An 11,898-nucleotide genomic window follows, 5' to 3' on the forward strand; every position below is an offset into this window, starting at 1 on the left:
ATACATGAATATGAATAATACATAGCAAAAAATACAAATGCAAAATAAATCTGCTGAAATAAACATACTTCAAATAGTGTAACATAGAAAGCCTGAAAATGACAAAAAATTAAAATGTGAAAATAACAATTAATCAATGAATAAATAAACATATCCATAAAACGCTACAGTGCTAACACTGTTCCAAGCCTGTAATTGTAAACTGTTATATAACAAGTGATAGCTAAAAAAGAAAAATTATAAGAAGATACTAATTCCCAGAGGTATAGGAATAAATATCAAAGTGGTGAATGGCTGATGAGGGAGGCGTGGCTAGCTTCCTAAAACCCGTTCCTATTGGCCCTCACAGTGGACGGACTGACAGCTCCTCCCACTACTCCAGCTGGATACATCATCTCTGGGCGGACATCCTATTATCGGTCACACCACCATGGCTATACAGGGCAACCCGATGCTGGTTCCTCTGCATGGATTCCAGGCTCATCTCGCTCCCTGCAATGGCCTGCTTTTCTTCTGACCACGGACAATCACACAGCTCCCGGCTTTCTCTTGGATCACATGTCCATTGCATGGGCGTCTCCAGCTTCCCACATTGCCAGTTTTTTATCTGTCTGTGATCACTTTTAACATGTTTGGATTTTATCCAATAAAACCCCATTTTTGACCTACACCATGTGGAGTGCCTTTTTGTTCTTCCTCCATGGCTCCACTCTGAATCGTTTCCTTCTGATCATCCTGTTCCGAAACGGAAGGGTGTGCGCGATAGCGGTCCAGCTCCTGTTTATGAAGGCTAATCTTCAAGGGTGATCGGGATTCACAGGATACCATCTGTTGGGACACCACGGGAGACCATCCCTCATGCTTTATTGACGTACTGCTATACGGCATGTGCGTCAATCGGATCCGGTAAGGATACCCAACTTTTTTTCCATTTTGAAGATTTATGTGCCTTGTCATCTGTGGTCACCTTCCCATTTGAGGGTCTACTCACCTCTCAGGGTTTATGGTATTCCACTCTGGGAGAAGACTTCTACTCACCTTATACATCATTGACTTTGGTCCCTTGTTGTTTCATATTCCACTATAGAACTATTTCCAATTATATGTAGCAAGTTATACTGATTATATTTGGTGTGTCATTACAATTCCACTTTTTCACAGGTGTATTCTCATTTTATTCACTTATGTTTATGCCTCAGCGCTGCACTTAATTATGCTTACACATGTCCATTGCAATCTGTCATCCTCTCTCCCCCTCACCTGCTTGTGAGTGCCATCTGTTTTAATATTGATTTTTATCTTAATAAATTGTGCTACACTATGCCGGTTTGGCTCTTTCTTCCCCTCCCCTAATGAATAAATAAACTCCTGCCCCACTACATGGATGACAGAAGAATGACAGTCCACAGTCTCAAGTAAATAAGCAAGTGAGTCTTCACATTCAAACACCTGTGGTCTTCAGAATAGTGAAAATTTGACTGTGATCTACCACCAGCCAGCAAGCATGCTCACCTCATATACAGACCCATAGAAGGTCTAATGGCGCTTTATAAAATAGTATCCATGGTGGTCAATCCAATTACTTCTGGGGTAGATGGATGCAATATATGACACAACTCCAGCAAGTATATATGCTCAAAAAAACAAAACAAGGGATTCCATAGTGCAGTATTTATTTAAATAATCATAAAAAAAACATTAAAAAGCCACTCATAATTCGTAATTAAGTCATAAACTACAGGCATCAAAGGTGTATCAAAATGGACGACTTCCAGTTTCCGACGCATTGCGTCACATGTCCCGGATGAAATTATGTGATTTTTTGTTTTTGGGAACCACCATTGATATATTCTAGTGAATGGGGTTAGTACCCCTGTGTGGCTTTCCACTTGTGTTTTTGTTTTGCTCTTTTTGAAGTGAGTTCACACGGGCTTTCTGCTTCGATCCGCTGATCCCTGCTGAGCAGGCGGATTACAGGTCCGTCTCCACTCACTGTGCTGAGATGGATCTGTCAGAGCCCTGCTCTCCTCTATGGAGAGATCAGATGAAAATGGACTGCCTGTGATCCGATTCCATCCGTTCTGATTCGCCAAATGGATGGAAAATAGGGTCACCATCCATCTGGATTTCACGAACTGGATTGGATCGGATAGCAGCGGGAGTCAGCGGACATGTCACCACTGACATCCGCTGCTCCATAGAGGTACATGGAGTGTCCAATCAGGTCTGCCTGAAAAACTGACAGGCGGACCTGATCGGATACCCATGTGAAAGGAGCCTTAAGCCTCGTACACATGATCAAACTTTCCGACTGGAATTGTGTGATGACAGGCTGTTGGCGGAAAATCTGACCGTTTGTACGCTCCATCAGAATTGTTGGCCAACTTTCCATGGACAAATGTTGGATGGCAGGTTTATAGATTTTCCGGGGACAAATGTCTGTTGTCGGATTTTCCGAGCGTGTGTACATAAGTCCATCGGACAAAAGTCCAAAGTACAAACACGCATGCTCGGAAGCAAGGACGAGCCAGAAGCGGTCGGTCTTGTAAACTAACGTTCATAGTGGAGAATTAACATTCGTGATGTGGCAAATTATGAAATCTCGATATGCAGTGCACAATTCTCTTCTTTTTTAATGGGATAATAATGAAGCTGCTTTGCTGGTGATACCGATGGAGTTCTGCCAAACGTATTTTAAAAGGCTTTTTTTTTCTAGTGATATCAAGAATAATATTATTTTGCTTGATTTTTTTTGGGGGGTGGGTCAAGTTACCACAACACCATTATCCTGTAATTTTTAAGATCAAAGATACAACTATGTTGGTGTCCCTTGTCAATTTTACGTTGTATTTTTTTTTAAATGTAACTGCCTACTCCCAAACTGTCATTTGAAGTAAAACACATAGCCAAGTATTATTCTACACAATTTTTTTATTGTGCATTAGAAAAAGGAAACATATGAAATTAAACATTCTATCTGCCAATAGAACTTAACCAAAAAGTGCATTCTATACATCCAAAAATATAGAAAATATAACAAATCAAATCATTATTCAACCAAAAAATAAAATAAAAGCCTCATGCATGTGTCCTGCTTCTTAATATAGGAGGTCAACAATGCCAAGAGTTGGTGAAAGCAGGGGTCCGTCATCCGGAGATAATTCCGAAAATCATCCAGATTATTCTCCTGGAGCTCCTGCAGCATATGACATAATTGGTCACGAATAATAAAGCAACCAATTTTTGGTCCAAGAAATCCTCCTCCTCCTGTTCCTGGACTGGACTTGGGTCAAAGCAATAACTCCAATAATAAATAACACGTTATCTCTCAGAAACGAACTGAAAAGCACAAAATGAAAAGCGCAAAATGAAAAGTGCGAATCAACACTCACTAAACTTCTACCAACACAAAATTAGCAGAAGGAGCCCAAAGGATGGCGCCTGACAACTGAACTTCCTCTTTATCGGCTCGTAGTGCGTCTAGTACGTCACTACTGTGTTTGTTGGCAGACAATTGTGTGCCGTTTGTATGCAAGACAAGTTTTTGGCCAACGCCCTTTGGACAAAAGTCAGAGGCTTTGTCTGCGGAATATACAATCATGTGTACGAGGCTTTAGTGTTTCAGATATCACAATTCACCATTTTCCTATTGATAGTGGAGTTACACATTTATTTAGTAGTGTTAGCACCTCTGGATGAGTTTTTTCTTTGTTGGTTTTGATTTATCCTCACTATATGTAGAGTTGAGTAGCGCAACACCATTGATTTACTCATTTTCCATTTTTGGTGTGGGAACACATTAAGGTGGTTGCAGCAGCTCCTGGTTAGCATTTTATATATTGGGTAGCGCAGGCAAATCTTTTTTGTTTTGACTGTTACAGGTATGTAGGAATTACACAAATGTCCTGTAGGTGTATGTTACATTTTTGTTACTCAATCTCTTTAAGCAAATGCACTTTAATGGCCTATACATTTTATATATGATACAGAGACAGGCAAATAGCATTAAAATGTGTTGAAATTCTTGTACTGCATATAGCAGAATTTGGAAAGATATTTTTTTTAGAACCAGATTCTAATATTTTTACATAATATATTAATGTGTGCATTTTGTTTGTAAAGCATGCAGTGTGGTTATAACAGTTGTGTTTGTAATATTTTGTGTTTTAATGCTCTTCCTGAATGGGAAGGAGGGGAGCGTATGATGTGCAATTATTCTAACCAATTGGACCGGATAGAGGAACAATTGGAATTGTGATTTAGTGATACTGTGTTTTCCCTAGAGGACTGTGGGCATACCACATACATAAAATTATCACGTAAAATCACTGTCATTTTTCAACCACCACATAGCACTAGGGATTTTGTAAGGAAAAGTTTGTTTAACATTTTAAATCCGGCATAATCTCTACATAATTTATCTCATAATTTCAAATCTATTTATTTTCATTTAATCATGATACTTGCGCAGTGCCCCAAAATGAAATGGAAAATATTCATCGAATCATGTAAACAGTGTAAAGTTTATTTGCATGCTATGTTATGTCAGGACAAGGCATTACGAACGGAGTGTAACTTGTTTTCCTTGTCCATTCCGTAGACAATAACCAGAACATCTTGTACAAGCAATATGACTGGGTCTTAGCTAATGCTAAGTCTACAGGTATTTCCTGAAAATGTTTTCCTACTTTGTTTGACCAAAATGAAAACTGATATTCTGTCTCCTTTTTTTCCCCAGCGAAAGGTTCCTACGATCTTGTGGCTTTAAACGAAGCTGCCTGGCATAGTGCCCAGAGCCAACTGGTTGCTTGTGATATTTGTGAACGCACCTTCCTGCCAGACAGACTCCTTGTCCACCAAAGGTCCTGTAAACCAAAAAAAACAAAGTAGTGCGAGTCACAATCCCGTCTAATAATATAATATGGGACTTGTGGGAGTTGTAAAATCTCTGCACAGTAAGTGTGCCTTCAGGATAACACATTATATTATTATATTAGCAGTGACGTGATTTCCATTGGATACCCTTTATATAGTGAGATTCTATGAGTTTGTGTATAGCAAGAACATGTTTGTGTGTGTTAAACTCATTATAATTTTAATAAAGATATTATTTTCATGTCTGGAGTGTGTCTTTGTGAGCATATGTAGTGTTCCAGACTTCCATCACAAGCTGAGGAACAGGTGAAGAAACAGTGCCAGGAATTCCGTCATTTCCAGGTAACAGGTGTTTTGTCAGAAGTAGGATAAACGCTTATTGATTTACTCTTTGAGCTAGTAACACCAATGGGGAGAACACATAGGTTTTGGAATTAAAGTAAATGATACTATAATGCCACATATACACTATATTGTCAAAAGTATTGAGACACCTGCCTTTACATGCACATGAACTTTAATGGCATCCCAGTCTTAGTCTGTAGGGTTCAAGATTGAGTTGGCCCACCTTTTGCAGCTATAACAGCTTCACCTGTTCTAAGAAAGTTGTCCACTAGGTTTAGGAGTATGTCTATGGGAATGTTTGACCATTCTTCCAGAAGAGAATTTGTGAGGTCAGACACTGATGTTGGACGAGAAGGCCTGGCTCACAGTCTCTGCTCTAATTCATCCCAAAGATGTTCTGTCGGGTTGAGGTCAGGACTCTGTGCAGGCCAGTCAAGTTCCTCCACCCCAAACTCACTCATTCGTGTCTTTATGGACCTTGCTTTGTGCACTGGTTCAAATAATTTGGTGGAGGGGGTATTATGGTGTTGAGTTCTTTTTCAGGGGTTGGGCTTGGCGAGTTTGGAGTGGAGTAACTTGGCCGGCCTGCACAGAGTTCTGACCTCAACCCGATAGAACACCTTTGGGATGAATTAGAGCGGAGACTGTGAGCCAGGCTTTCTCATCCAACATCAGTGCCTGACCTCACAAATGCACTTCTGGAAGAATGGTCAAACATTTCCATAGACCCACTCCTAAACCTTGTGGACAGCCAAGCATGTCTCCAGACCGAAACCCTCTTGAGCCTCTGTGGGGCATCCTCAAATGCAAGGTGGAGGTGGAGGAGAGTAAGGTCTCTAACTTTCACCAGCTCCATGATGTCATCATGGAGGAATGGAAGAGGACTCCAGTGGCAGCCTGTGAAGCTCTGGTGAACGCCATGCCCAAAAGGGTTAAGGCAGTGCTGGAAAATAATGGTGGCCACACAAAATATTGACACTTTGGGCCCAATTTGGACATTTTCACTTAGGGGTGTACTCAATTTGGTTGCCAGCGGTTTAGACATTAATGGCTGTGTGTTGAGTTATTTTGAGGGGACAGCAAATTTACACTGTTATACAAGCTGTACACTCACTACTTTACATTTTAGCAAAGTGTCATTTCTTCAGTGTTGTCACATGAAAAGATATAATGAAATATTTACAAAAATGGGAGGGGTGTACTCACTTTTGTAAGATACTGTATATAGTAGTAAAAATAATTGATTTTGTGGTACTGCCAATAATGTGCAGTTTATGACAAACTAATAACAGTATACAGGCAGTCTAACATAAATAGTCATAAAGCTGTAGCAGTTACAATTGAGAGAGAGAATGGGGGGAATTAACATAGAGTGGGGCAAACACAATGCTTGTACCGCTCTTCTATCTTGAAAATGGAGCAGATGCTACGTCTAACTAACAAAAGGGGCACACGCCCCATTGTTCATTAGGACCGAAGTGCCCTGTGTGAATACACTCATCCCAACCCCCCACTCATCTAAATTTTTGTCCTGAAAAATTGTATGTTAGTGAAAATTAAAAAAAGTATCTCGGACGTGCTCAATTGTTTCTGTCCCAAGTGCACTAATATGGCTACAATCACCTCAAGCAAGAAAAAAAATTAAAACTTGTATTTGGATCCACTTTAAATCCCCAGAATGAATCTACCTAGCAGGACTGCAGACAGCAATAAAAGCTTGATAGGGATTTTAATCTTTTCTCATTCATCGGAAACTAAAAAAATGGCTATCCATATACTTTAAAGCGCATGTCTGGGTAGAAATTAAATAGAAATAAACAAAAATGCAGTGCTCAATGGGACCAGTAGTAAAGAACTATGGCTGATGATATAATCAATAAAGTTCATTTATTGGATGCATGCTGAGATTTGAAATTGAAAACAACTGTCAATTAAAAAATGAAGTGCACCTTAGAGAGCGGTGTCTCTCCACCTCTATTTTTCTCCCTGCACATTGAGCCATTGGGTCTGACAATTAGGATCTGAGCTTGGAGCACACTTGCTGACATTAACCCTTTGTCATCTGGAAGTCATGGTGGTATCGTATATACTAATTTTCGGATTACTTCAACCATGATAATGAGTTGTGCTTATGAAGTCTAATCATTTTATCATCTCATTTTTTCATTGACAGTTGTTTTTAATTTCAAATCTCAGCATGCATCCAATAAATGAACTGTATTGATTATACCATCAGCAATAGTTTTTTACTACTGGTCCCATTGAGCGCTGCATTTTTGTTTATTTTTGTTGTCTACTTTTCTTCCAGAAGTTGGTGTCCAGCTATTCCTTGCATAATTGTTATGACATGACAAAAGTTTCTAATGACTTCAGTTTTAGCGCTTTAGAACTCTTTTTGTTTTCTGTGAGAAATAAAATAGATATTCAGTATATCCCTGCAATAAATGCACGTTTTGTTCTTCTAAAAACTGCAAGTACACAAAAATACCAGTATGTTATTGCTAGAAACCCAGTGTGCTCCTAACTTCCTTAGTGATTTGACGACACTGCCTTTGTGGCACTGGAATTCCTGCCTTGTGCAGTTCTCCTCTGCTAGACTACAGAATGCCTTCCCTTGTTCTTATAACATAAGGGAGGTACGTCACTCTATTTAAGATATAGAGATAAAACAAAGTTCTAAAGGACTTTAAAAAAGACAGTGGTATCCGATAAGCAAATAAGTTAGTGTGGTTGATTTGCTAAAGGCAAATAGACTGTGCACTTGGCAAAGTGCAATTGCTCTAGAGCTTATTAAATGAGCAGAAACTCTGCTGACTTCCATCATCCAATGCAGGTTTTTTATTTTCCTTGCATGTGATTGGGTATTCTTTGCAAAGTGAATCTTTACCTCATTTACTAAGCTTTGGAGCAATTGCACTTGCAGGGTGCACAATCTATTTGCCTTTAGTAAATCAACCCCAGTGTGTCCCTTTCTCACAAAGTGAAGCTTCTTTTTGATATACTTCATAAGCATATCAGAGTGACTCCTTATGAACTCAACATTTCTTCAGTTTCAGGTGATAAAAAGTAGACAAAAATAAACTTTGTTGAATAATAATTACATGAACATTCTTTGGCAGGATTTTGGAACACACCTCTAAATACCAGACTTTTGGTCTTCCCTAGTTTGATGGACTGCATGTAAACTATTTTTGATCTGTTCACCGGTTTAAATCAGATGGTTTATTCAAGAGCAAATATCAGACTTGTGGTGTTTCTCTTACTTGCTACAATCCCTCTTTTGATACAAATAATGATGCAAATAATTGTTTTTCTTTTAATATGTAAGGTTTAAGTTTAGGTAAATTTAAAAAAATAGCACAAGGGACAGTACTTACACTGAGAAGTGTCCCCTTTGCTGGTGCTGACAGTCCAAGTTGAAATCTGAAGTACCCTTTCATAAAAGGTAACAGGTTTACTTTATAGCCCACCTCTGCTGCTAATAATATCTACCCTTCTCATGTTCCCAAGTTCACCTACCACAGCCCAATAAAAAAAAGTCTTGTCTGATATTCATGTTAGACTGTGTTAGAGTTTACACCTGTGTAAGATGGGTTAATCGTTCAGTTGTTGTTTTATCGTTCTGTTTTCTTATTCTCCCCTTCTGTTTGGTATAGTCCTCTCTGCCACTTACTGTGGGGATATTTTAATGGTGGCTTGAGCTAGGAAGGTTGGTTGCAAGCATGGATAAGAGATAGTCTCGTGGAAAGAACATGTAACACTGGAATGCAAATCAAATAATGTAAGAATGTCTCACCTCTTGTTTACTATGGGAAGTAGCAGCCTGGGAATAGTATATAATCTGTTGGACTGTTGTAATTGCCATGAAGCCAAATAAAGATGTTTCTTGCACCCTACTGTCTTCTTTCTGTGTCACACAGAGTAATAGAAGTGGACCTCATTAGGCCGTAGCATGGTCTATAATATAAACTGTGGGTTAAAAATGTAGCACGCAGCCAGCTTAAAACAGGAGTGGTGGTGGCATGATAACGGTTGGTTCTAGTGATGGGGTGGTCTAAACGGCCTATGATGCACCCCGCCTGGGTGGCTGGACTACTGTAACCAGGCCTGTAACCATGCTGGACTGCAGTCAGGCCTGTACCTACAACACTAGCAAGACCTTGCAGAGTGACTTGTGAATTATATAGCTCTTGTCCATGCCTCAGGGCAAGTGTATGATGGACCTAAAGAATTGCCACATCTACCTCGGATTGCTAAGGGTTGCTTACATATGGCTAAGGACCGCCACACATACCATATATCAGTGCTTGGGTTTGGCAATTAGCAACAAGTAATTCCAAGGACTAAGGCTGGCAAATGGGGCAGTGGGGTAGTGTAGGGAAGGTAAGTGTTAGAACTGAGGAGGTGTGTTTGATTGCTCTGAATAAAAAACATGACAAGTTTACTTTAAGATCCCTTGCAATTTTAGAGGCATATGTGCAGATAGTAACACATAATTCAAATGCTTTTTTACAGTAATGGGACCCTCTGGTCTGTACAACCACACTAAAAATTTGGTAAATATTTTTCTCCAAGTCAATCTTTATATCCAGACAAGTAAAATAAAAGCAGAAGTCAAAGATTTGAAATAATTCCCTACACAAGCCACCACAAGACTGGGTCAAGAGTACAAGTTTGGATGTGAAAAGTTGAAAGTAAGAGTGTGTATGTCCACAGTGTATACCAGCGGCCAATTTCAACAAGAGCAGTTGCTCGATCAGCTTCTATTGACAACTTCACACAGCACTGCTTACACTGAATCTTTTCCAGGCTTCATACGCCAGGGGAATAATGAACAAGGTTCATTCCAATAGTTCTACTGATTTGTGAATTGAACTTGGAACTACGGAAAAAAAACCCTTCTGTCTAAGTCTTAACAATAAAAACTGATACTAGTACGATATTCCTCTTTTTATTTAACAACATATTGTAATGCTTAAAGTCAAAGTTTATCTCAAAAATGTCTAAGTCATTATGAAAATAATGTAAAAATCACATGACTAAAAAATAAAAAAAATAATAAAAAGAAACAGAAAAAATATCCATGTATCTATCTACCAAAGAACTAGAGTAGTATCTGAAATGGCAAAAGAGAGCTGCATTTTATGAGGAAGGTTCAAGATTTTTACAGTGCTAACTGTAAAGAAAATAATAAATACCTGTCCTCCATTGACCATTCTTTGCTTTCTTGAAGAGCTATGCCACCTGAAGAATCTTCATCATCTGACATGACATGCTTGGTCCCTCTGTGTTCACTTCTTCCATCCACAGGTCCCTAGACCACCATGCTGGTGTAGACTTCCCTAACTTTGAATATTGTTATCTAGCTTCTCACTTGATAGCAATCCATGTACCAATCCTTGTACTGAAGTAGCTGCTATAAGCTCCTTCAAAGATTTTGGCAATTTGATTTACAGAAACCAGGTCAAGCCTGCTCCGGGCATGGTGATCATTAAAGCAATGCTTAAAATATTAAAATATTTAAAATATTTAAATATGTTTCCAAACCCAGATAACTGGACTGTGTCCCTGAATAACCCTATGTTGTTTTCTGTTCAGTCTTTTTTATTGATTTTGTTTTCATGAATTATAAACATATTACAAGTTCTAGAGAAAACATGGAAAAATGGAACTGAGATACAGAACATATCATAATTTAAAGAATAAGTTCACCTTTAATAACATGTTTAGGGATGAGCTTTATGTTCTGGTCGAACATGCGTTCGACTCGAACATTGGCTGTTCGCCGAATAGCGAACAATTTGGGGTGTTCGCGGCAAAGTCGAAAGCCATGGAACACATCTATGGGAGAAATCAAAAGTGCTAATTTTAAAGGCTTATATGCAAGTTATTGTCATAAAAAGTGTTTGGGGACCCAGGTCCTGCCCCAGGGGGCATGTATCAATGCAAAAAAAAGTTTTAAAAACAGCTGTTTTTTCGGGGGCAGGACCCGGGTCCCCAAACACTTTTTATGACAATAACTTGCATATAAGCCTTTAAAATTAGCACTTTTGATTATTCATGTTCATGTCCCATAGACTTTAACAGTGTTCGCATGTTCGAAGAAATTTTTTGCCAGTTCGCATGTTTTGCTGCGAACCGAACAGGGGGGGTTTGGCTCATCCCTAAACATGTTACATGATACACTCGTATTCAGGGTGTAACATGTAACATGCTACTAAAGCCAAATCCCCTGAATCCTCCTGATCCCTCATTGTGACAGCAATTTGAAAACAGCGCGACTGCTTCATTCATTCATAGAGTTCTGCACAGGAGACGGCTTGTAGTTCTTAATGAAATTCGAGGGTGCTGGTGAGCGTCCCCATAGTTTATTGATTCTTCCTGCAATTCAGTAACTGTCTGCCTGTATGAGAGGTACAGGCAGACAACTATACTAAGAGTTTGTAGTAGCCTGCAGTAGCATGCTGATTGAGGGTGCAATGCTTTACAGGCTGCAGTGTAAACAAATAATAAATGCACATTTTTTATCTGCAAAGTGATATACATTTATTATTTTTTTACAAAAGGTGAACTTATCCTTTAACATTACAGGCCTTTCAGATACTTTACAATTGTCTTGGTATGCAAAATATAAAACAGCAGGAAGTTAAAAGCAATAATCATTAAAAAAATCATCAA

General features: G+C 39.0%; 1 protein-coding gene across 3 annotated transcripts in view; it reads left to right on the forward strand.

The window, feature by feature from the left end:
- ZNF475 (zinc finger protein 475) overlaps window positions 1-5,116 on the forward strand; it is a 71,415-nt gene extending 66,299 nt beyond the window's left edge. For all 3 annotated transcript variants that reach the window (XM_073624682.1, XM_073624683.1, XM_073624684.1), the window contains one exon: window positions 4,739-5,116. In XM_073624682.1, coding sequence (XP_073480783.1) covers window positions 4,739-4,890 — 152 coding nt within the window. In that variant the 3' untranslated portion in view covers window positions 4,891-5,116. The remainder of the gene's footprint in view (window positions 1-4,738) is intronic.
- The last annotated feature ends 6,782 nt before the right edge of the window (window positions 5,117-11,898 follow it).

This window comes from Aquarana catesbeiana, linkage group LG01 (genome assembly GCF_042186555.1).
Source record: "Aquarana catesbeiana isolate 2022-GZ linkage group LG01, ASM4218655v1, whole genome shotgun sequence".
NCBI lineage: Eukaryota > Metazoa > Chordata > Amphibia > Anura > Ranidae > Aquarana > Aquarana catesbeiana.